The sequence below is a fragment of the Engraulis encrasicolus genome, chromosome 10 (genome assembly GCF_034702125.1).
Source record: "Engraulis encrasicolus isolate BLACKSEA-1 chromosome 10, IST_EnEncr_1.0, whole genome shotgun sequence".
Classification (NCBI taxonomy): Eukaryota; Metazoa; Chordata; class Actinopteri; order Clupeiformes; family Engraulidae; genus Engraulis; species Engraulis encrasicolus.
The window spans coordinates 51,234,358-51,260,935 of record NC_085866.1 but is presented as its reverse complement, the minus strand read 5'-3'; the positions used below and the strand labels follow the sequence as shown (position 1 = coordinate 51,260,935).

The following is a 26,578-nucleotide window of genomic DNA, read 5'->3' as shown; positions in this document are numbered from 1 at the left end:
GTTTGGGACTTCAACTTCAAGTGTGCATTTGCCTGAGAGTGTGAGGGCTTGTTTACTGCATAAGAATACAGTTTGGTAGAGGATGGCTGCAGGACTGACTTGGGGCCTGGCCTTCTGTAATCTTTTAAAATCATGCACTGACAGCGTGTTGTGGTGAGCACCAGAGTCTATCACCATGGGTAAGGTGAAACCGTTCAGGTGCAGGTCTAGGGTGTCATCTGCTGTAGATAACCTGAATAGGTAGAGATCGTCGGCATCACTCTGTGAGTCATTGCTTTCTCCTTCTTCTACCCTATGTTGGCCTTTTGTCTTTCGACCCTTGGTTGTGCTTTGGATCATCCCTGCTGCGACCTGAGGCTGCTGTGACCCTGTGAGCTCGGCTTGTCATGTTGGTTTGACTTGCTCTTGTCTTTGTGGAAGCAGAGATCATCAAAATGACCCTTTTTGCCACAGTGGCTGCACTTGTGGTTCTTGGATCGGATGCATTCGCGACCTATGTGTCCTTGTGCACCACATTTGTAGCACCCTGACTGTGATGGTGACTTGGGCTTTATGGGCCTTGCTCTGCCAAAGACCTGGTTTGTGTTGGATGGAGGGCTGAGAATTAGTGCATCTTTGTGGTGGTATGAGGCAATCACTTGGATAAGGCCATCCAGAGTGAGATTAGCCTCTCTGTACAATTTGGCTTTTAATTCAGAATTTTTAATGTGCAGTAGTACTTTATCTCTTACATGATTATCAGCTTCAGCATTGAAGTTGCATGTTTTCACTAGTACTTTGAGGCGAGTGATGAAATTATTTATTGTTTCACCAGCATTGGGCTCTGTTTCCCAGAATTTTGTACGGGATTTTGGAATGTTCTCCCTTAATGCCATCGTGTTGTCGAAGATTCCGATGGCTACTTGAAATACATCTCGTGCAGCTCGCTGATCATTCGCGGGTTGGTGGGCTTTCTGCTCGTCAGTGAAATTCTTCCATATCTCACGCAGTCCCTCTCCCCCAGTTAACAATAAAACAGCTCGCTTTTGTGCTGCATTCACAACTCCTGATGCTATGATATATATTTCAAGTTCACTCTTCCACATTTCCCATCGTTGATGTAAAGTTTCAGGCTCGCCAACTGTGTCTAACGGCTTCGGTGGTGTGAGACCACCCAGTGCAACAGCATTGGCCATCTTTACTTTCGGTTTCAAACGGGGCTTCTAACAGGTTTTGTAAGCAGTAATTCTGGCATATGCACGCTCAATTTCGGTTATTAAACGTTTTGGCATCACACAGAAAACTTTTTTTTTTTTTTTACTTCCCTGAAAGAGTGTCGTCGAATTTTCCAGTGAAGTTCCGGAATCGTAGCTCCGACGTTAGTTGCAATGTTGCGAGGCCGTGACTTGCAAATTTCTTTTTTTTTTCTGCTCCGGGTCCGTTGACAGCTTCGATGGCTTTTTTCTGTCCTTCTATGCTGTCGGGGACATCCTCGTCGCCAGTTGTGGTGTTTAGGAATTACACACACGAAAGTATCTCGTTTATATGGAGCTTTAATGAAAACACATTCACCTCGCATGGACACATGTACAATAAAGATTGCCTCGCTATCCTTGTACTCTAGATATGATCTCGCGTGTGTCACTACCTTAATCTCGCGATACGTTTATCTTATTCTAAGAACACTACAGATACATGGAGAAAATTAATCTGTAGGTTGGTGAGCAGACGGAGCCAGCCGTCAAGTGGATTGCCTCGTAGTCATGGTACGACACAGGAAATGTAAACAAACTCTGATAGCAACACATGAGTGTGAAACCATTGCAATTGTATAAGAAAATATGTAGGCTATATCCATCACTGCACTGTTTAGAGAGCACCCTCTGTGTTCTTCAAAATGCACTCAATGGTTGCACCTGCTGCACCAGTTGCGCGCAAAAGATATTCGGCCGAGGAGCCTCATTAAGTCTCCTGCAGAGCGCGTGGCACCAACGTAGTTATTCAGCCATATCAACTTTGATCTATTTAGCAAAAAATGTCCCTGTCTGCTAAAGTAAACTATAGTCTATTGGCTAGCCTAGGCCTATAGCCTACTTTAAAATTCGGCATCATTTCAAAGGTCCTGACCGACCGCACCCGACCCGAATTTCATTAAAAATAATATTTCATAACCCGTGCCTGCGGTTGACCGCAGTTAACTGCAAGCGCCCGCTGCTTTCGGGTCAGCCCGCGCATCACTGACAGCTACCATTATTTTCTCTCAACCGCATTGTTAAATAATTATCAGAGGCCTTGACACAAGTCTTTACAGCGAACAAGCTCATTATTTGTTATACACAGTTATAAACAAGCGTTTTGAGAACAAACTCATCTTTCATGTTCTTGTTAATTTAATCACAATTGCGGCTTTGGAGAGACAGATGAAAAAAACATTCTTTCATTATCAGTGATTACCTGACTAGGATGCCAGTTCTTCTTTTGCACCCCTCCTATCATCTCATCTCTTTTCTTCTACTCTCATTTCTTTAGGTCTGTCTTTCTTTTTTGCACAGATGATCAAAGCTTCTCTGGCCTCTCCGTTGCTCATTAGCAGCCCCTGAAGGGAAGGAGCTGGAAATAATCATCAAGTAAGAGAGGGCAGGGCTGGACTGGGGCACAAATAGGACCCGGGCACTAAAGTGTGGCCCCTCATAATTTGCGGCACAGAACTGACTCACCGGTGGGCTCCGCACCCTTGTGGGCCCCTATTTTCAGAAGTGTAAAACATTTTTTTTTTAAATTAAATGTCTGAAAATAGGGGCCCACAAGGGTGCGGGGCCAACCGGGAAATGCCTGATATGCCAGATGGTCAGTCCAGCCCTGAGAGATGGTACTCTGCACACGTATAATCAGAAGGAAGGGTTTTGGAGGAGAAGAAGAGTATAAAGGCAGAAAAATTGAGTGCAGAGTTTTTAAGCAGATAGCATATGTGCAAACCCTGAAACAAATGATTTTTGTGTGTGTGTGCGCCATGAAATGATAATCAATTCTTGTGCTTGATCTTATTCAGGGTCAAGTACAAACTGTAGAACATTGCAAAGTCAGCTCCTTTATGAATGATATCTATTTTTGTATGTGGTTTGCACTTGTAGGATTGTGCTCAATTTGAAGGTATGTACCTTGAAGGTATGCAAGGTATGCACAATTTCTGAGGACTTTTGAAATATATGAATCCTTGACCGCGCTAAACAGACTCGCTCGCAACTACAGAGCCACCAAGATGATTTGAATATTAAAATGTGACATATTGGCCCTACTGTGGCCTAACGCTACGCTGGCGACGCGAGTTCGATTCCAGTCTGGGTCATTTTCCGGTTCTTCCCCGTCTCTCTCTCCACACTCGTTTCCTATCCCTCTGTCACTGTCCTGTCTTAAATAAAGCACAAAAGCCTCAAAAGAAATCTTTACAAAAAAAGTGACATTGACATGAACTGTCATTCAGCATTTGCCCCTGGGCCCAGGGCCCTTCTGTATTGGTGTTAGGGGCTCTATTGTGGTCATGGCAGGCCTTGGGGCCCTGTGGGCAACTATTCCGCCACTGCTCTGATATCACCATCACGTATGACATTTTTGATTGCCTGCTGCTGGTCCTCAGAAAAACCTTAAGTGTGGCATTTACAATTCCCGGAACTACCTTGCAACCTGTACTTAGCAAAATACAGTCATTCTAGTAATTCAGTAATTCTAAGGTTTTACAAGAATCATACAAAGGAGAGGATGAATCATACTCTTAACTGTGAATAACATATTGATTCATTTTAACAGGACCTACTATAATTGATTGTAGCCACAATACTCTTCCTCAACAGCAGTCTACCCCTCTTGAATGTGTCTGACTCACTTTACATAACAGCAACAGCAGGGTTCACAGCATTCCCCGGTGTTTGATCTCAGCAACTGCATGACAAGTCATGGCCGCTTCATGTTAACAGCATGCCCTCTCACTGTGTGGATTGGCCAATTAGGCCTACATGGATAGGGAGCCCATTAGGTATCTGCTAGCAGAGTAAAAATATAATGCAGTGTTAATTCAACACTTATGGAGTCAATTGCATTTGGTCTCAGAGTAGCATTTGTCGAATTAACGCCGCATTTTAAACCTGTGTGTTGTTTTTTTTGTGATGAGTTACAAGGACTCATCATCATTTAAGATCACATTAGGCCTACACATTACAGTGAACAACAATCATGAGTTCACAGTGTTAACCTGATTGTGATACGAAAGCGATTATGACTATCAGATTGCCACTCAGTTAAACAGACAAATGAATATCATTACATTGGAATATGTTTAATTTAAGTACCTCCCACAGACTTTGGGCCGAACAGCATCAGTGAGATAACTAGGACACAACTTCCTTTTTATACAGTGCTGAGGTTTCCATGGCAACATTTGCTGAACTTTTGTTTGTGATAAATCTTTAATCCCAGAGAGAGAGAGAGGGGGGGGAGAGAGAGAGAGAGAGAGAGAGAGAGAGAGAGAGAGAGAGATAGAGAGAGAGAGAGAGAGAGAGAGAGAGAGAGAGAGAGAGAGAGAGAGAGAGAGAGAGAGAGAGAGAGAGAGAGAGAGAGAGAGAGAGAGAGAGAGCTCTGTAAAACAATGAGCTATGACAATCCTGCATTATAAAATGCTGTGAAACCACTTTGTGCATTTGAATAGAAGTTGCTAACTGTACATTTTTGAGGCAGCACTACATAGGCTACAGCACCTGACGGGATTGCTGGAACACCGGGTGTTGATAAACAACATTTTGATAGTCATCACCCAGATAGCAAGCAGCCAAATGCAAGCCAAGGTCCTTTTTTCATACTATATCTTTCATGGCCTCAAGATATGTAATTTAGCACCTAATAGAACATCAGTGCAGATGGAATCTTCAGCGATTAGGCCTACCATTTGTTGACAAAACTCAGCTACATCCTATGACAAGAGTCTCAAGGCACAGATTAAAACTTCATTAACATTTTGGTCACTATTGCCTCTTTTCCACTGCTGATTTTCTGGTAGGCCTACAGCTCATCACAGTGTGACTTGGCCGCCACTTTTTGCTTGTGCCCAATCTAAAAGCAAAAAGTGTCGAACTGTAGCTCTACCAGAAACGCGGCAGTGGAAAATAGGCATAACATTTTGGTAAGAACGAGCTCATATAAGAATAGAGACTCTGCATGAAGCGGTTAAAAGAAATGGAAATATGTGGTAATAATAATAATAAATGACAGCACCCGGGCTGATGGGCTGAATAATGGAGTCCCTTTGATGAAGATGAAGATGAGCCTATAGCCTGCTGTAGGATGTGTGTGAGGAAGAGGAGAGGAGAGGAGAGGAGAGAGGTTGGTCACGAGTGTGCATCCATCCCAAGCAGCACAGATCCCGAGCTCCGAGCTCCTCTCCAAACCCGACAAGGGGAAAGCGCATGCATCTGTTACCATGGTAGCCAACCTTAGCAGCTATACTTTCATGTCTCAGAAGCCAACGGGAACAAGCCAGCGAAATGGATCCGTGCCAAGCTCGAGCAGCCTTGCACGTACTTATGTCAGTGCGAGCACCTCTGCCAATATTTGTGTGTTTGTGTCGTGTTGCAACAAGCAGCGGTCCACAAGCATCAGAAGGGATAAGTCCTCCTGCATTAGATATTATCATGTATTGATCAGGGTGCTGTAGCAGCCGATGGCAGTCTTTTACTTTGAAACTGAGCTGAAGTCTGCGAGAACATATCCTATTAAAACATCTCCTCCATATCAGGCGTTAACATATGAACTGCTGTCTCTGCTCATCTCAGTCACAGAACAGTTTTAAGGTCATTTCACTGCCTGAGAGGGAGGATCACATGTCAATAAAAATATGTAGGCCTACTCATATCTTTTTTGGTAACCTATAAATGGTTATGCAGTAAATATGATGTGAGATCAAGGAATATTGTACATGGATAGTAATATAGGCTACAGCAGGCCTAATGGAAAGTACACACCCCTGATCAAAGTACTACACCTTTACTGTCTGCACATTGACAACTTCTAGACAGCTTAGATCAAATGCAAATGTCTGAGGGGAAACAGTTCACCTGGAAGTTACAATCTGCTTTTTTCTGGTGTGTGCATAATTTCAAATTAATATATTGTTTTTCTAGCATTAGGATATTACACAACGGCTGACATTTACTGATGCATTCGTAGTTTAAACTTCCTGGGTCCACCCACTACAGGCCTACACATATTTTGGCAGCACTTCTTGAGCACTGCAGCAATATCTTCACTTTAAGCAGTTTAGGGATGATATCACTTCTGTTTAGAGTTGTTACCGTTTTCATGCTCATGTACGTCAGGGCTGTAGTCAAGTCCACCTTTGTAGAGTCCAAGACAAGTCCAAGACCAGTACTAGTCAAGTCCGAGACAAGTCCGAGTCCAAAGAGGTTCGAGTCCGACACAAGACCGAGTCCAAAAAGATTCGAGTCCAAGTCAAGTCCGAGTCACATGTCGGTCAGTGTTTGACAATGAAAAGGATGAATGTCAATAGTGTGAACCTTAGAAGATAACCTATATGGCATGGATGTGAAGACAAACTTGTTTGTTATTGGATTTCAAGCTCCACTTTACAATCTATGATGGCCAGTGTTCTAAACAAAACTTAATGACAGACCCGGCGAGTCCAAAAGCCTAATTTGGCAAGACCATTGTCCGAGTCCAAGACAAGTCCGAGTCCAAACAATACCGAGTCCGAGACAAGTCCAAGTCCATAAAAAAACGGACTTGAGACGACTCGAGTACTACAGCCCTGATGTACGTATGTTCTTGTGCCTTTGTTTCAGCACTTTACCCCCCATTATTTATCCTCAAGGTCTATATAACTTTGAAGGAATGGTCTAGCTCTACTATGCCATTACTCATAAGACTGAGTTAGCAAACGTATGATGGTGCACCTGTGGTCAGACATGAGGAGAGGCCCTGCATATACAGTAACCTGACAACCTTATGCCTCTTTTCCACTGCCGTTTTTCTGGTAGGCCTACAGACAAAGCGTGACTCGACCGCCACTTTTTGCTTGTCGAATAGGCACGACACAGCTCAATTGGAATGCAAAAATTGGTGGCCAAGTCACACTGTCATGCTGCAGGCCTACCAGAAAACCGGCAGTGGAAAAGAGACATTCGTGGCTTATCGTATTCAAGCACAGCCCAGTCAGGGGGAAACTAGAACCTCTCACAACAGTGTGCTGTCGAGTAATCCTTTGAGTAGAAGTACTTTTAGGCCTACAAATGTAATTACGACACTAGAATTATATTACAAAGTTGAAACCATGTAATATCATTCCACTGGCGTTGTAATTACACCTGTAAGAGTAGACTACTTCTACGTCTACTTTATACAACTCTAATGTGCTGTCGAAATGGGCTACTTCATCGACATGTGCTACCAGTAGCCTGCTAACATAGACTGAATCCAAACCCTAATCATAACCCCTGACCTGACCAAAGAGAGGATTGTAGCTCAGATCAATGGGTAGGCCATATTGACAGGTCAAACAAGTCTTTGTTTGGTAGTTAATTCTGACTTTTGACATACTCCCTGAACACCTCTAGACAGAATCGAAACCATATTGGACAAAAAAAATGTTGAACTGATTTACGAGTTTTAGTTCAGGACCGTGAGATGAAGTGAAGTTTATTATTCCCCTCTGAGATGAAGATATTAGTCGGTTTAATGTAACTTCAGATCCTGTGAGAAGCAATATTTTCTGGGCATGCAAGGAAGGCCCATTGTGCATCTCGGCAAGTTGCAAGAACTTCGATTGTGTGGAGAACAAGTGTGTAATTGAGTATAACGCTGAACTGAACTGAGATGCGCTGTGAGTGAGTAGCAGCACTCCCGAGTAGCTCTGTTTTTCTTTTTGAAGTTCACGAGATGATTACAAGTGAGTGGAAAGCCATTAGGTTGTTTGCACTCGAGTACCCTCCTCGTGTCTACAGCTCAATGGGCTGTGACTGAAAAGGGCTTCTGTCCTCCCTCACTCACACTCAGCATCCTTGAATACCGAAGAGGAGAAAAATGCAGTAACTGCAAAAAAGCACACCCAAAAACACACATCCTTCCATGGGTATCTACCGGTTCTCTTGACACTGGTTTCATTCATTAGGCTCTGTGTCTGTACCTGTCAGAGGAGCTGAGTGTGGTCAACTCATTCAATTGATTGGCTGCAAGTATTCCTGGATGGAGCAGGACTTTCTATATTATGGATCTATGGATGACTGCATTGCACCTGAAATTTGTATTTAGTGGTGGTGAGGATTAAAGAAAAAAAAAAGAAGTATCTGGAGTTGAAACATGGTAGGCAACTATAGGTCACCCATGGGGTCATAGGCCTAACTTTTTCATACATAAGCCACAAAATAAGGTGGGGGTAATGTCTTAGAAACAGACTCTTTTTGTTGTGATATTTTGCTACCTCTCAAAGCTGTTTTAATTCAGTACGAGTGTAACGGAGGCTAACTAGCAGAGTTGGCGTGGAACGTTGGTAAACCTCCCTCCGATAGCCTCAGAGTCTCGGTGCCGTTGGGCCGTGAGACTAGTCTCTTGGCCCAGCGGTATCGTACTGTGTCTCCCATTGCCGGACTGTTGTAGTTGACGAGGTCGCACGTTCGATCCCCGAGGGGGGTGAGCAGGTGCAAGATGACCTCCGTCACACGAGCAGGGCCACTGACACCTTTGCACCCCAACCCCACCCCCAATTCCCATTTCCCTGGGCCTAGGACATCTGAGCCCTTTTCCTGCATATCCCAATCGGATTCCCCGCGTACGAGCATTGTATTCAAGTGACTTTATGACTTTTATGCATTTTTGACTATTACTCGTCTCGCAGAAAGATTTCTAGCAAAATTCTGATTCACAGTGTTCAGAAGCATGCTTAAAAACGACTTAAAATTGGTCTGCAGGTTATGTGCAGAGTTGGATGTATGAAGTACTGCACAAGTGTTGTCAATGGTCCCTTGGGCATTGGTTCAAAAGTGCAGAGATCTCAGGCTGGTTTTCATCTGAGCTGGCTGCAATTACTGCAACACACTACTCATTAACCAAAATAAATGGGCACTTGATTCATTGTGTGTTTTTCACGTTTTAATGCCATAATTTCAATCGCACATAGCCCTATTAAGTGCAACATAGACAGTTTTGTGAAGACATTGTTGAGGTCTGCCATTCAAGTACAAACAAATGAAAAATAACTAAGTACATCAGATTCAATGCCACGGCTGCTGTCGGGCCTGCCTCATGCAAAAAAGCGAAATAGTAAGAAAATACCCTGAAAGAAGCAATAGCCAGGCTTAAAGCACATCACAAAGGGCACAGGGAAACAAAGGCTGCCAACAAAAGGAAGAATTTGGCACTGATCATATTTCATTCAGTTCAGCAGGATAATGTTGGCAATATATCACATTGAAAAGTGCTCAAACCAGTATCCAAACCGACAGTTTCATAAATATCTCCATTTTTATAAAAATACACATCTTACTTTTAAGAATGAGCAGGCAATGTATGTAGCCTATGTCGTGACAAAAACACATCATACATTAAGCACAATAGAAATGGTTAGGTTTAAAAAGGGGCGTTCTCCTTCTGTGTGTCACTCTATAAAAACAGATTTTCCACTTCTACACCGCCAAAAAGGATGTACAAAAAGGTAATAAATTGAGTAATTCAAAGAGGAAATACACATACTGTAACAGCATTTCCATTGTACACAAAATAACGGTCATTTTTAAGATTTATGGTTGATAAACAAAGTGCTTAGTTTCGGAAAGCAACAAGAAGAGTTGAATGTGTGCTCGTGAAGTGCAGGCATCTCTCCTCCACGTGTCTACATCATCACCATCATCATCATCACCACAGACCTGTAATTTCATCATAACAGTTGAAGGAGATGGGTGAAGAGTGGCTTTTCCGCTCCTTCCTTTCAAGTCTGCAATTGACATACTCTGCACTGTTATGTTAGTGAAACAACCCACACTGCGGTTTCAAAGTGCTTTTTGCCAACCGTGGGATGCTATACTCTCTCTGAACACCTTCAGGGCTGAGTTTTCGTCTCTTATTCCCCCGGTGGTGGCTGTTCGGTTGTGTTGTTCAGCACCTCGTCAATACGGTCGTCTTCAATGACCACTGAAAATGGGTAGATAAAAGTGTAAGGTCACGTTCAAAGGTGTACCCCGAAAAAAAAATGCAGCTTTAACCAAAATCAGACTGTAGGCTATTTACTGTATGGGCAAGCTATATTCGTTGATGCCCATTTTGCTTTTTGGTTGGTTTCTTCATTCTGAGTGATTGTCTAAGACGTGACATTAAGAAACACGCAGTAATTCGCATTGATCACGATGACAGACTTCTATGGAAACAATTTCGCCTTCTTTTTGTCGCATGTTACATTAAAACGACAACTCCTCCATAAAGCCTCCTTTAAGAATGCGAGCGATAATAGAAGACATGAAGCATCTCTCACCTCGTTTACTTCTTCCAATCTGTCCAAGTTTGGGAGGTCTTTTATTCTGCGACGCACCAAATAAGTTATTGGTATTCTGCAGACGACAGGTGAGGGAAAGCTGATCCGCATCTCCATCATCGCCATAATGAGAGATATTCTCCTCGTTGTAAGGCAACACTTCCGACATGGTGTTTTCAAACCAGTCACCAATGATCGATTAAAAACGGGAATTTGCTGAGGGGGGCGAGCCGCGTGCACGACCACCATGATGTGACCGCGCGCCGAGGCGATCACGACCGATGGCAAAAATAAAATGCGTAAACCGCGCAAAGCCGTTACGCGTTGCCATAAGAACTTTGATTGTCACCAGCGATAGCGTACTAAGCACAAGGTGTTTTGTAGAAAATAAATCATAAACAAATTCTAGTATGGAGGGGAAAAACCTACAAATTCTAGTATGGAGGGGAAAAAACCTACAAAGCACCTGCCCACATAGCAGCAACGTGCTGATGTTTATCATAGCTGAAAGTAATTGCGCATGCTGCCTCTATTGTCTCCAATTGATTTGGTGCAGTGTGGATGGGCTCAGTGTTGTGTTGACTATAAAGTAGATTCCTTTTGCCTTCATGAAAACACGCCTAACCTGGCTTAAGAGCATCCCCAGTTCCACCAGTTTTATTAAAGCAGTGTCCTTGATAAACACAACACTGCACACCTGAGCGCTCACATGATATATTATCTAAAATATGCCCAATACACATGATGTAAATGCCCACATAATTTTCCTTTGGAAAGCGTCAGTGCTAGTCAGTCACAACAAAGCCTTCAAATACAGCTGCATACTGACAGTAAGCCAGATATTCATCATCGTGTCAAACCTTCTAGAATACCCATACAATATCAAGACAGATTTTAGTCAGCATCTTTCTTCTGCTTTCCAAGATAGTGGTGCGGACTCCCCTCTGCTGGGCGCTGACGGCATTGGCCTGCTTGCATTCCTTCTTGAAGGGAAAGAGGCACAGTCTTTGCATTCATTCATTGTGTTATTTAATTGTTCATAGAATAGCCTTTAAAAAAGACCAACACTCACAGCGCAGAGAGAAAAAAAACATTCAACCAAGGCAACAACTGCTCAATAACAAACATGTTAAGGCATGAGATGAGAAAGTGTTGGACATGTCTTTCAGCTGTACCCAAATCAACTTTCTCTTCTCCAGCTTGTTCCTTTAAAATACACGTAGCAGATTTTTTTTTTTTACAAATACACATTAAAAAGGAGCAACACATCCCTCGATTCAAATCTTCTGAGGACAATCGTAAACGAAACACAAAGTGCACTTTTACAGAAAACCAGGTTCTATGAGCTTTTACACAATGAAAAGCTCAACATACAGAACTCAGCAAACTGACATACATATACAGTATATGCTCTCTCACTTGCATGCTCATAACCCCCAGTAACCATAGTCCTAACGTTTAGATTCAGTCATTTCAGTTGACTTTCAATTTGTGCGCTTTCCCAGGTGATGAACAAAAAAGTGGATATTTTCATCACGTTTGCACATTCCTTACAATTTCTTTCTTTTTTGATGTTCTTTCTTTCGGATTTTGGCAGGAGATACGTTGGTTTCGGCCTTTCTCAGATTCCTTGTCATTGGTCAGTACGTCCAGCTCAGCTGTTGTAGAGGGGCACCATCCGGTCTATGGGTGCCCGGCAGATGGGACACTTCTTGGGCTGCGGCAGGGCCTGGTAGCAGGGCTCGCAGGTGCAGACGTGGCCGCACTCCAGGAAGGCGCAGGTGCGCTGGGCGCTGAGGCAGACGCTGCAGGCCCCCGCGGGCACGTCCTCCTCCCCCACCTCCAGCTCCTGCATGCGCCTCCTCTGCACCTCCTTGAACTCCTCCAGCACGCTGCGCTCCTTCCTTTGCTGCCGGAGCAGCTTCCACTGCCGCCACAGGATGTAGACCAGCGCGGCGGTGGTGGCCAGCCCACACAGGCCCACCAGCACCCTCCAGACGCGGGCGCTGCGCTCCTGGGTGGCCAGCAGGGCGGGGTAGCCCTCACGGCTCAGGAAGTAGTGGTAGCCCTGCTCAGCAGAGGAGAGAAGAGAAGAGAAGAGAAGAGAAGAGAAGAGAAGAGAAGAGAAGAGAAGAGAAGAGAAGAGAAGAGAAGAGAGGAAAGGAGAGGAGAGGAGAGGAGAGGAGAGGAGAGGAGAGGAGAGGATAGGAGAGGAGAGTCACTTTTATTAATGCCTAAAGAAGGAAATGAAGGTGTCCAGCAGCATACATTACGCACAAAACATTGCATGACATTACACTGCATTACATAGCACTTAGCTGACAATTTTAGCCAACGCGACTTAGTTATTTACTACATTGGTTACAGTCCCTGGCGCAATGTGGCGTTAGGTGCCTTGCATAAGTGCACTTCAGCCATGGCTGGAGGTGTAGGGAAAGGGTGGGATTCGAACCCGCAACCCTCTGATATTAAGGCCACCTCCCTACCCAACAGGCCATGGCTACCCTGACGTACAGTATTAAACATATTGCACAGACTTGTATACATTCAGCAATTAGGCAGACCGCACGCAAGCACGTACGCACACAGGCACACACACACACACACACCTGCTTGGGCGGCTGCAGCTTGATGAGGTTGTTGTCCAGCACGAGCTCCCCGACGCCAGTCACGTTCTCGTCCAGACGCAGCATGTCCTCTGTCTCCCGGATGCCCTGCGGCCGCTCGCCGCTGATAAAGTGGCCGATCACGTTGCCCAGCGACTGGAAGCTGGGGTGGAAGGTCTCGTAGGTGGTCTCCAGGTTCATCTCCCAGGCGTCCAGGGGCCGCACCACTCGCACGCACACAGACACCTCGTCGTCATGCGAGCAGAGGTCGAAGGGCACGGTGTTGGTGCGCTGGTGGATGATCTTCTCACGATCATTCCTATGGAGAGGGAATACGATGATACGCAGATTTTATTTGCTTAACACATAGAAATACTGCTGTGTATGAAAGTATAATTAGGGGCCAAGCAGCGAAGCTGGCGAAGGCCCCTATAGTGTTAACTGGTATTCTTATTATTACGTTGACTTCTTTCCTCTCCTTAGCAAGTCTATGGCAGCCCATAGAATCGTAGGTAGGAAAATGCTGTAAATCGGCACACATATTCGGGCTAGTCTCAGCATTACCCACAGCAATTTATAGGACCCCAGCCCCAACACTCTAGCGCCACCATCAGGTCAAAGTTGCAGGTACATTTCTGCTTGTAACTTTTGAACCGCTGGGCCAATTTTCATAAACTTGGTATCCCTGGAATCCTTGGGCCAAGACGAATCTATGACGTCATTTTCCGCCAGGATAGTTTTCCCGCCATTTTGGATTTTGTGAAATTCAATAAAAATGCTATTTTTCCTGCAATTTTTGACCATTTCGCCCGAAACTTGGTATATAGTATCTCTAGACTGAGCTACACATGGGGTCTCAAGGAATATCAGATATCTTTTATAGTTTTGCCGTGACAGCCAATCAAAATTGGCGTAAAAGTGGTGAAACAGGAAGTGAGGTCATATCTCAGCAACTGTTTGTTGAATTAGGTTGGGATTTTGTACACACATAGTAGTCCATCCCATGACCTACCACGAAAAAAATCAGAACCCCAGCTCAAACTCTGTAGCGCCACCAGCAGGTCAAAATTTTAGCTACATTTTTGCCTGTAGCTTTTAAATCATATGCACGATGTAAAATATATTATTATCACTAGAATCCTTGGGTCAAGCCGAATTCAACGCACTATATGAAGTTATGTCAACGCAGAAGGGAAATTCCGCCATTTTGAATTTTGTAAAATTCACTGTAAGTCTATGGTAGCCCATAGAACCATTTATAGAAAAATGCTGTAAATTGGCACACATATTTGAGGCAGCATCAACATTACCCACAGCGAGTTATAGGTCCCCAACCCCAATACTCTAGCGCCACCAGCAGGTGAAAGTCGCAGGTACATTTCTGCTTGTAACTTTTGAACCGCTGGATCAATTTTCATAAACCTGGTATCCCTGGAATCCTTGGGCCATGACGAATCTAACGCGCCATATGACGCCATTTTCTGCCTGGATAGTTTTCCCGCCATTTTGTATTTTATGAAATTAAATAAAAATGCTATTTTTTCCACAATTGTTGACCAATTTGCCCGAAACTCGGTATATAGTATCTCTGGACTGAGTTACACATGGGGTCTCAAGGAATATTGGATATCTTTTATCGTTTAGCCGTGACAGCCAATCAAAATTGTCATAAAAGTGGCAAAACAGGAAGTGAGGTCATATCTCAGCAACCGTTTGTCGAATTCGAGTAAAATTCTGTACACATATAGATGTCCATCCCATGACCTATGAAAAAAAAATCAGACCCCCAGCTCAAACTTTGTAGCGCCACCAACAGGTCAAAATGTAGCTACATTTTTGCCTTTAGATTTTAAACCATATGCACGAGGTAAAATATATTATTATCAATAGAATCCTTGGGCCAAGCCGAATCCAACGCACTATATGATGTTATGTCAACGCAGAAGGGAAATTCCGCCATTTTGAATTTCGTAAAATTCAATAAAATGCTACTTGTCACACAGTCTTTGTCAGAATGACCTGCAAAAAGGTACACATCATCTTCAGACTGATACGCATTAGGGTATCCAAAGAATTTTTGATACCTCTTATCGTTAAGAGGTGACAGCCAATCAAAATTGTCGTAAAAAGTGGCAAAACAGGAATTGAGGTCATAGCTCAGCAAACGTTTGTCAGATTCTTTTAGCTATGATTTGCACACACACTAGTCAATCCCCTGACCTCCCACAAAAAAATCCAGATTCCCAGCTCAAACTCTCTAGCGCCACCAACAGGTAACAGGAAGTGAGCTTATATCTCGGCAGCCCTTTAAGGGATTCAAAATAAACTTGGTTCATGTGAGCACACTCCCCTCCAATGAATGCACACCAACATTAGCGAGATTTGGGCCAAAGGGAGCGCTGCAGTTCCTTCTGTTGCCGTGGCGACTTTGGCAAGTTTACTGCTTGGCCCCGCATTGCTGCTTGCAGCTATAATTATATTGTGATATTGGAGTTGTCAGTCTTTATTGTACATAGGGGGGTGTGCGTTTCAGCGTTAAAGTTGATATGATGCGCCAGGACAGTGAATTATGGTTAGAATAACAGACGAAACGTAAGATCAAGACACAAGAAGCTTTGGATACACACTGTAAGAAGTTAAGGACTAAACTTACACAAAAGCAGCATACTGAGCAGTTTAACTTGCATTACTTTTTAGTACCATTGATAAATTAAAACATGGTGCAGTTAAACCAAAAGATGAGGCATACAGTGTTAATTTGAGTTCAATGCTTCTCTTTTTCCACAAAAGTTAATGTGTCAGTTTCTAACATAAAACGTGATTCTTACTCTCTTTATAGTATTAGATGCTCCCATTAGACGCGGATAGAGTCATAACAGACTGACATAACAGATGTCACATTGGATGTGTCTATCTGTGTGCAGATCTTTATTAAATATTTTGGTCCAGGACAGGCACTTGTGTGGTGCACATGCATTCTTTTTCTTTCTGAATAGTCTAAAGTCAAGGCAGATATATTTACCAATGTTTAGTTGTGCGATTCCACACCATCTTCTTCTCCCGAAGAGTCAGTCTCTGGATCACGCCTTTGCAGTTGTCAACAAACTGACTGCTGAGTGTCTCTTTCACAGACCTCACCACCCCTAAGTACCAAAGAAAGGAAACATCTTTATTGCTTGGAAAAAGCACATCAACAAGGTACAGAAATTCACTTTTTCATACCGTGATTCTCATCAGTTGTGAATGGTGAAGCTATCTGGCTTCTCCAACGGCTATTGACTCAGATGTCAGAACCAACAGTGGTTTATCACATTAGAAGGTTTAACACATTAGAAGTAAGTGTCACAATTACTTTCAATCAGTTCTGACATCTGGGTAACCAGTTGTAGTGGGGTAACCAGACAGCAGTTTTTTTGTTTTGTTTGTTTTAAATGACAATGTGACGGTCACACATTAGATACAGCACTGGTGCTGCAACCATAGCCTGGACATGACACATTGTATGTAATCTCCCGTCAAAAATGCCTTACATGCTCCTCTGTACGGAATAAATTAGTACGAGGATATGGTAAGACCAGGTTTTAGAGTGCACCATGTTTATGCTGACGCCACTAAATCAGTTGTGTGTGATAAGCATAACTTTTTGGAACCAATAACATTACTTGTATTACTTGCTTATGTGTGGAATCATCTCATTTCAAATGCAGTATTGCTTTGCATTAACTGCTCTCGCCAGATTAATGTGGTTCAGTGGAGCTCGCAGAGCTATGCGGAAAGACAAGCATGCCTATAGCGAAAGACAGGTTAGGATTGCATTGCAAGTTGCCCATCTCTGAAGCAATGAGCAGTAGGCTATCTATCCAGTGCCCTACCTTCTATGACAGCATATGGTACGCATTTCCCCGGAGCGTCGCTGAGGAGTTCTTTCAAGTCCTGCTCCAAAGAGATTTTCTTGGCCTCCTGTGAAATGCATGATTCAAGTTCAAGTTCAAGGGATGCCATAAATGATGCAATGATGATTGACACAGTGAGGTGAAGTCTGGCCCAGTCTACTCACCTTCAGTCTGTGTACCGTGGCTGCCTTCTTCTTATACACGGAGTACAGCAACGCTGTGACTGCGGAACTGGTTGCCAGTAGAATTATTTGAGCAGTAGACGGCTTGCCACTGGACTCCATCTGTCATTTGTCCTATAGTTTTCAAATGAATGTAAACTGTGTTTAGAGAAGACAGAACAGAGCGTTCTGAAGTGAGTCATTTGTCCACTGAGTGATGCATGCATCCCGTGCATACTCAATATAAAGGGTCTAAGTCTGTGCGGCTATTAATGAAATGAATAGGTTTTCTTGTTTACTGTAGTAGCAACCAGTTGAGTAGAAGAAACTGGGTCATTTCACGTGAAATGAGACGCTTTCGGACCCGACCGACACCGATTTCAATCATACTTAGTGTGCCTGTTTAGCAGCAAGGTAGCACCCCAGAACTGCATTTGTGTGAATCTGTCAGCAATGTTAAGGGAGAAACAGACTAGGAAATGACTTTAGTCATTTAAAATTACTTCCTAATATACCGCCACCAAAAATAAAAGACTGACAGCAACATATGACAGCACAGCTGACCGAGACAATAACACTTCACACGAACTTCAGCATGCTTCTGCAAAGGCATTCAGACTGGGACTCCCAACGGAGTTCGCTCCCGGACGTGCGGTCCCCGGTGTTTCTATCACTCCCGGACTTGCGGTCCCCACCCGATTATATCTCACGTATTATCATATATATACACACTGCCACCTGATTATATCACACGTATTCACCATATTATGTATTGACACACGTATTTTTTCTTAACACCACTTATTTTTTTCTCCAGTGGTAAGAATACAGTGGTAAGAATAACACTACTGGATAAGACGAAGCGGATGACGGAGTCTTTTCTACATGCAGTTATAGAAAGAAATGACGGCGGAGTCAAATAAATGAAGCTTGTAAAAGTTAGCAATATTGTTAACGCTTGTTGTTCGCTCTCTTCTACATGCAGTTATAGAAAGTTATAGGACTTATAGAAATGAAGCTCTGCGGTAAAAGTTAGCAACGGAAACGGAAAGCGGGTACAATTATCGGAAACGCAAAGCAACCAAGCGACCAAAACAAAAGCCAATGCCATTTTCCAACCTCACGTGTAATAGTATAGTAGGTATATAAGTATAGTAGGCCTACTGCTATATATGATAATTTAACCATAAAGTATTTAACCCCCTCCAATTCCACCCTTGCCAGGAGACTAGTCTAGTCAATATAGGGGGTCCACGCGTTGTGGCCACTCATTTCTTTAACCATTAAGTAAAACTTTTGAAAAAATAATGCAAAGATGACAGTAATTGCAAGCATTTACGACTTAATACATTCCTCGACTTCGGGTGACTACCATACATGCTGTCATTAACATCAAAACATCCCTGCAACCTTTTAGGGCTAAGCTTATGCTTAGTCATGGTTGATGCCAAAAGCACACAATATTAGCAAAACTTGACCCTCACAAAACAATTTTGTAATTTCAATCAAAAAAACATTTAAAAGGGCATGTCCAGGAATATTGGCACCCCTCCTTCAAGGGTTAATTGCACACTATTAGACAGCAATGGCAGCATCTGAAGGTTTTGGTTTTCATCAATGACTGTGTTCTTTCATTTTTACAACCAATCCACTGTGCATTTGGTTGTTTTCTTTGGGCTTTTGTCTTTCTGGAGTGCACATGATGTTCAACTCAAACCAAGTGTTCTTGCCATGGTTACACATTTTACTGTAAATGATGATACCTGTCATGTCATGATGCCTGTCATGATACCTGTGATACGGTCAAATCCTCCAATACCTGATGCAACAATGGGGTGACATAATATTATGGATCGGACACCATGCTTGATTTTTTAGTAGCGTGTCCTTTTCCTTAAAGACTTTCTTGCAGAGTATGCAAACATGCTGTTTGTGTGAGTCACTGAAAAACTGTGCTATTGCTTCATCTGACCTTAAAACATTCTTAAAAGGGCTGTGCTAGGCCTGTATTTTTTCATACAGCCGTCAGGTGTTCCCTGTTATGACTTTTATTAAGCAATGTGGTCTGCCTTGCTCTCCAACCAAAAGGCACTACTTTGTGTAGTGTTTAACACGGGGTGCTTATTGAAAAAAAAACTACCCAAAACAGTTCAAAATTGACCGTCAGGTCTGTAGATGTTAGTCCCTGTGTTGTTTCATTATTTGCAATGACTTCCAAATACTTTTTATCATAATGTCTTCCCCTACCCCCCACATCCAAGGATGTTCTTTACAGCTCCACGTTTGGCAGATTTCTGAATAACACAACACAGTGTAGAAAATGGTTTACCAAGGTCTTTTGAGATGATCTTTTATTATTTGGAGGTCTTGTTTTTGTAAATAATAGTATTTGTGGTGTCCTCAGGCAGCTCCTCTGTCTTCAGATTGGTGAAAGACACACAAGATGTAACAGGTGGCTATTTAAACACAAATATCATAATTCCTTGCCTAATTCATGTTCTATGGGCAAAAGCAATTAGTCAAAAGTGATTCCCATTTGCGATTTACCATAATTGAGTCAAATTAGGTTTCCACAATGGTATCCAGTAAAGGGTGCCAATACCAGTGATCCTGGGAACTTTACCATCTTCAATTATTTCCCTCTCATAGTTTAGTATTTAATGCTGTTGATATTTTTTATATTTAGTTTCAACCACAAGCTATCTATAGAAAAATCATGGTTGACCATATTATTTGTTTTCTGGAGATATGTCCCATAATGTACTTAAACTTCAAGGGTGCCAATAGTACCTGGCGGCACTGTACGTAGAACATTATTACTCTGTGTGTACAAAACTTCTGGCAGATTTTTCAGTAGTATCAGATGTACGTAGAACATTAATTACTCTGGTGTGTGGGGCCTGTGCTCTGCTCCAAAAGCACACAATATTAGCAAACTTGACCCTCCCAAAACTTCTGGCAGATTTTTCAGTAGTATCAGATGTACGAAGAACATTATTACTCTGTGTGTGTCTAAGGGTGTGTGGGGCCTGTGCTCTGCTCTGGCCGGGGTAATACCATGCCAGGGCAGCCGGGCATGGCCAAAAAATTACCTTAAAATGACTAGGAATAGTGATATTTCATAAATGTTTTGACCATGTCATATTATAATTATTATATCTGCTTGATGGGTAAGTGATATGTACAATTTCATATGAAAGAAGTTCACTAGAATTGTGTGGTTTTGTAATATTTGGGATGCATGGATTTCACATCCATAACACAAATTTCTCCTTGAGTCTGCATGAAATACAAAATATTCAAAACAAAGGTATAGTTATGTTCAACCAAGACTCCTTTATCAAATGCATATCCATATCAAATGCAAACCCACCCCCGTGACTTCTCCAATATGGAAGGTCTTTAAATAGATATGATATTGCAGTAGCCTATTGCTACCTTAGTCAAGATACTGACTGACCTAGGTAGGAATAGGATAGACGGCCTATTTGCAGGCCTGCCTTTTCTGCCGTTTCTTAAATACAATGCATATAATGTAAAAAAAAAAAAAAAAAAAAACATGCAGACAAATGTAATGCTAGAAAGATTAGGTGATCAGTAACATAATAGTATAAATATTATAGGAAAGGGTTTTGATCATTATTAGTCCTATTATGTGTTGATATTATTGTTACCAGGGATGGGCAAAGATACAGATAAAAGTATTTCAAAACACTAGGCCTAATGCAAAATACCCAGCACTGTAACTGTTAGAAATAATCTACAAGATACAGTTACTGCCGTGCATCTTGTATCTTATTTCTAACCGTTTCATAATTACTTGGAAATTTTTCTAGCGGTTTCATGACTACACAGTTAATGTTGTGTACTTATAGGTTGTTTTAATGCTGGGTAGGCCTACTTCGCATTGAATTTGGAAATACTTTTAGATGTATCTTTGCCCATCCCTGATTACTAGGCCTACAACTTCAACTTCAACTTTTCAACTTTATTGTCCCCAGAAGGGGCGATTAGGTGTGCAGCAAGTCATAAGCACATATAGACAGCAACAAAAGATAGGCTACCACAGGACAGACATAAAGTGCAGTGGTCAATAAAAGGTTAAAATGACCATAAATACAACAACTACAGTTACTACTACTACATCGTACCACCAAACCAGAGGCATGGCGAACTCTGGAGTATCTGCAGAGACAGTTCAGATACCTTCCTATCAAAATCTCTGGTATCTGTGGTGTGACGTTTACTGACCGGAAACGGAAAGAGGATGTATCCACCACTTACATTTGAAACGTAACGACAAAGTCAATTCATAGCCTAATGATCATATTGTAGGTGTATTTGAAACAATCTGGCGCTAATTATATGTGAAATACACTTGTACGTAACAAAAAACTAACATCAACAAGATAACTGGCTCCGTAATATGGCGGTGGTACCGCTAGTCTGGCTAGTGGGAGCGAGATGAAATGGGAGTGTAATGAGATGGGAGCCCCAGTCTGGGAATCTCTGCAAAACATTGCCGTTACACATCTCAGAGTTGCACAACAAACTAATTACTGTGACCGTCAATTATTGCACACTTGCAACTTCAGGATAGACTAAAATGTGCAATTCCCTAAGCCAATCGTGAAGCTGCAAATAAAGAAGAACTTACCTTACAGTAGTTTCTGGGGGAAATGTCAAGTTAGCTAGCCAGGCAGGTTGTTTGGGGAGGGGGGTTTACACCGCGTCGTGTTCGATGCACCATGAAGTGCTCCAGTTTTTTGCTGTTCTACGACACTCACATTCAAAGACAAATGACTGCCAGCAAAAGTTATATTACGCAATTGGTAATTGTCTATTCTAGACGAGCTGTCAGAGGAGAGGACACACACGTTTGCTAATGCTAACTCCAGTCCAAAACAAATCTGACTTCCGGTTAATTACCTTTGACAAACAGCAGGCGTCAGTGTTGCTCTGTTTATAACAGAGCCGTTTATATCTCTATATAGACTACGGCTCTGGTTTATAAGCTGCCTGGTGTTGTGATCTTTGTGAATCCCGACATCTAGTCTCTTAGAAGTGATGTTCTCTGACATTGAATCGTGCACATGTACTTTGATGGTAAGCTTTTGATTAGATGACGTGACATGCTTAATCAATTCAAGCATCATCTATTATGCTCAGTCCTCCCTGCCTGTCCTTGACATGCAAACTGCCTGCTCATATTAATTTGAATTAGCTGATATATTGAGGTAAAGCAGAGGTCAAGAGCAGAATCAATGTGATAAAAGCAAACATGCAATATCAGGTTGGGGGCAAATTGTAAATGGTAATGTGACTTTCTGTAGCTTCATTCTAATAGTAGCCTACAGTGGACGAGTCTTGGTGCTGCCTACATAACCTATACACAGGTTTTTAGATTTTTTGTTGTTGTTTTTTGTCATGATTCAGTTGGTATAAATATAGGCTAATTATTTGTATTTTTTGTTTGTTTCTTTTTTACGTTTACCAAAAACCAGGCTTCCATGTGGTGCGGTCGGTGGGATGAAAATAGAAAAACAGGGGATTGCCCTTGGGTTGATGTCTCCAGGCAGGAGATTAAAAGACACTCAGTAATGCATCTCTTTCCGAGGAGGCTGTAGCTTTTTCCACAGCACCACACTGTTTAAAATGTTAACCCTTCATGGTTTGAATTCCAGGGTGCCAAGCCATTTATTTCAGGGGTATTAAAAAATGACTCTGGGAGTAGGCCTACTGAACATGAATATGACTCTTGCACATCGCAACAGGGTTAAACTCTTTGTGACCTCTTATACAGCATGCAATGCATGATGAACTGTAACTGCCTCCAGTGACAAAACTGCCACTCCTTCTCATATGGATGTTTTGGAGCAGGCAATAGGTTAAATGGTGTGTTATGCATGCAAACAGCTCCACAGTCATTTACTTCTACAGGCACAAACGCATCTAAACAGAATGACGGTTGGCTGCTAAACATCCTTCTGTTTCTGCAGAATGAGATGTTACTCCATTTGTGAATGTGGCATCCTTTATGTCCCACACCCTCAGGGAAGCCGGCAAGCGGGGGACAAAGGGGTCAGTTGTGCCGGGCCAAGGGAGAGAGGGCCCCCAGAATTGGGTCCCCATTAGTGTATGTATTGAGTTATGTGGGCTTTCAGATGGTTTTGTTCCCTGCCCAGACAAAGTTGCCAGCTATAACAGTGACATTGTGTTAAATAAGGCATTATGTAGTGGGAGGACGAACACTACTCAACACAAGAAAAAACTAACACTTCCCTCTTGTTTTTCACTTCATCCCTAAACTCAGACAGAAGAAAGCATTTCCAAATACAGTAGGCATATATGTGTTTAGTTTTTTCATGTTAATGACTAACAAAAAAAACACTGCCTGAAGGAAGAATACAGTGCAGCATTGAAGCAGTGTTTTTATGCCTGTGTTTTTGTGAAGGAGAGTCTTAACATTGACGTAAAACCCATAAAGGAAAAGAGCTTATAACAGAGGATCTTATCTCAGGCCTGCCGGTTAAGATGTGAATTGTGTGCGCTGACAAGACATGACAAGACAGCCTTGTATAATATAAGCCCTCAGATTCCCTCACTTTAAAATATTAAAGGCATTATTTCATTTGAACCAGGACATGGCACTTACCTTGACAGGAACGGATGGCTACATCCCCCCTGCTATATCTCCTGGTTACATCTAACCAGGGCCACTGACAGTTCTGGCCAGGGGCCTGGACAAATTCATTTGAAATGGCCACCCGCTCAATACATACAGTACAATGTAATGAGGACTCAAATTTGGGGGCCCCTCACTCTTTGAGCCTGGGACAACTGACCCCTTTGCCCCACACCTGTCATCAGCCCTGCATCTAAGTAATGAGGACATGTGGTGTGATGGAGCCCATGGAACAGAGGGGTGCACGTACGTACCCTTTTTTTTTGCTTCAGTGCTATTGCTACAGCCTCAGCTGACTCATGCGGGCTGGAACATGCCCTGGGCCATCGCGCCAGCATTAATGACACGGCCGTCCGGGGCTAAAGAACATTAAAGGTAGGCAGGAAACAGGGAAACCACTGTCTTCTCCTGTAGAAAAGGACTCACATGTGCCTTGTCTTAAGGCTTGTCTCCCTCAGCTATTAGGGGACACTGTTGTGTAATGTTCCTTGTTAAGTAACAATGGCTTGTCTGTGTCATGCAGTACCGTGATACTTGTGTCTACACTATATGAACATTTAATTATTACATACTTTATTCATTATTACTTGCATTGTGCCTTAGGGTTAGGATTAGATGTACAGTAGATGGTGAACAGTGCAGCGTGTAGGCCTACATTCTTACATGTTAAGGATTACACAGATGTGCTACTACATTTTGTAATACAAATAGCTGTCCAATTTTCTACTGCTAACACCTCCATCCTCCATTGTCAGCAGTGTGTGCTAACCAAGGTGTGATTCTGAATAGGCAGACACACAGATGGAGATGGTCCAGAGGAGATGAGAGGAGAGGAGAGGAGAGGAGAAGAGAGGGGAGGAGAGGAGATGAGAGGAGAGGAGAGGAGAGGAGAGGAGAGGGGAGAAGAACAGGAGAGAAGGGGCGAGAGGAGAAGAACAGGAGAGGAGAGGAAAGGAGAGGAGAGGAAAGGAGCGTAGGAGATGTGCTCGGCTGAGCTTGAGCAAATAGCTGGAGGCATGAGCAAGACAGGTACCGATGCTTAACACATAATGCTCTCTACAGACACTTAACACATAATGCTCTATACAGACGGTTAACACATAATGCTCTCATACCAGGGGACTGTGGATCTTCCACAGCAAGAAGGATGGTCATAAAATTTGCATAGCGCAAAAAAAAAACCCACATAAGATCTGAATATGCTGGAAATCAGAAATATTCTGTCTTGGATATGGGGCATTGCATAACAGATGCGCTCCTCATTCACAGACTGTTGTCACAAACTGTCAGGTTTGGAAGGAGAGGAGGACATTCAGCAAACTCTCTTCCAAAAGTCTGAAATAGCAATATATTCAGGAACATTCAGAAATGCCCTTGTAGTGTTTACTCCAAAGTCATACATTGGATTATTCTTATACTGTATATATAAACACTATGGTTGAAGTATTGAAAATACACTACTTCATGAACCAATGTGTACTGTAGCCCCTTAATGCGCGCCGTACCTCCAGTGGCACGTTGTAATAGTCATTGAAATGTACCTACCATAGCACTACAATACTATGACACAACACAGGCCCTTTAGTAATGCACCACGACTTGGTCATTACCATACTGGTAACAACAAATGTATAAAGCCGCGTCTTAAGGGGTTTTAATAAACATACAAAACAAACATCTTGTGAAATATAGATTTTTTATCAGGGGATGGAGAGGGTATTTTAGCCTTTATTGTGATTGGATGGTGAAGATGGAGGGGGAGAGAGATGGCGCAAGGGTTGGAAAATGCAATGCCCCATGCCGGATTTCAACCTGGGTCCCCATGGGCTATGTTGTTGCCTGTTCATGTTGAGGGTGACTGAGTGTGCTATGCAAGAGCAGCCCTTGAAATATTGTTTCATCATAGGCTTGCCCCTCTGTCAGGGAAAATGGGAAAGAGTCATATTCAGTCTGCCGCCCTACTGTAATAAGTGTTGAATAATGTTGATGGGTTCTGTACTACTGTGCCAGATAATATGGGAGGGTTCATGCGAGAGCAGTTTAGGTCTCAACATTTATTATCTGAAATATGGAGTAATATAGATCCAGAATCATATTTTGACGTCTACTTTGAATTAATGGCAATTGATTAGGCATTCTTTATGGACCCTGCAAGACCTCTTATCCTATTTCAAATGAAAGGACTGAATTTCTTTGGTTGTTTTGTTTTTCGTAGAAAAAGGAAATACCCTGCCACACCTCAGAGGTCTTATTATTCACGCCGAAAAGGATGCGCAAACAATTAGAGAAGCGTCCCTGGCACTTACAGATATTAAAATCAAGACTTTTATTGAGGGGCACGCGCCATAAAGCTGGAATACTGCCCTCGAGGGCCGAACACAAAAAAACACAGCAGATGACTGATGGAGTCATTTGGCAAAAGGTTTTTCATCTCTCTCATTCTCATTCTCTCTCTCTCTCTCTCTCTCTCTCTCTCTCTCTCTCTCTCTATCTCTCTCTCTCTCGCTCTCGCATACATAGTCTCTGTCTGTCTCTCTCTGTCTCTCTCTCTCTCTCTCTCTCTTACACACATATACATTCTCTCTATCTATCTCTCTCTCTTTCTTACACACATACACATTCTCTTTCTCTCTCTCTCTCTCTCTCTCTCTCTCTCTCTCTCTCGCTCTCGCTCTTGCATACATATTCTCTCTCTCTCTCTCTCTCTCTCTCTCTCTCTCTCTCTCTCTCTT

General features: G+C 42.7%; 2 protein-coding genes across 3 annotated transcripts; both read right to left on the bottom strand.

Moving 5' to 3' along the window:
- Positions 1-9,117: 9,117 nt before the first annotated feature.
- camk2n1b (calcium/calmodulin-dependent protein kinase II inhibitor 1b) lies at positions 9,118-10,696 on the bottom strand. Its single transcript, XM_063207694.1, has 2 exons — positions 10,502-10,696; positions 9,118-10,164 (listed from the first exon to the last, which is right to left on the bottom strand). Exons 1-2 carry the CDS (start codon positions 10,668-10,670, stop codon positions 10,094-10,096), a joined length of 240 nt encoding a protein of 79 aa, XP_063063764.1. The 5' UTR covers positions 10,671-10,696; the 3' UTR covers positions 9,118-10,093.
- Positions 10,697-11,513: 817 nt separating this feature from the next.
- mul1b (mitochondrial E3 ubiquitin protein ligase 1b) lies at positions 11,514-22,076 on the bottom strand. Of its 2 annotated transcripts, none has more exons than XM_063207693.1 (6): positions 21,819-22,076; positions 17,165-17,320; positions 16,980-17,067; positions 16,130-16,250; positions 13,111-13,426; positions 11,514-12,569 (listed from the first exon to the last, which is right to left on the bottom strand). In XM_063207693.1, exons 2-6 carry the CDS (start codon positions 17,282-17,284, stop codon positions 12,156-12,158), a joined length of 1,059 nt encoding a protein of 352 aa, XP_063063763.1. In that variant the 5' UTR covers positions 17,285-17,320; positions 21,819-22,076; the 3' UTR covers positions 11,514-12,155. The 2 variants fall into 2 exon arrangements, with proteins under 2 accessions (XP_063063763.1, XP_063063762.1); XM_063207692.1 differs by having other exon boundaries at positions 17,165-17,296.
- Positions 22,077-26,578: the final 4,502 nt, after the last annotated feature.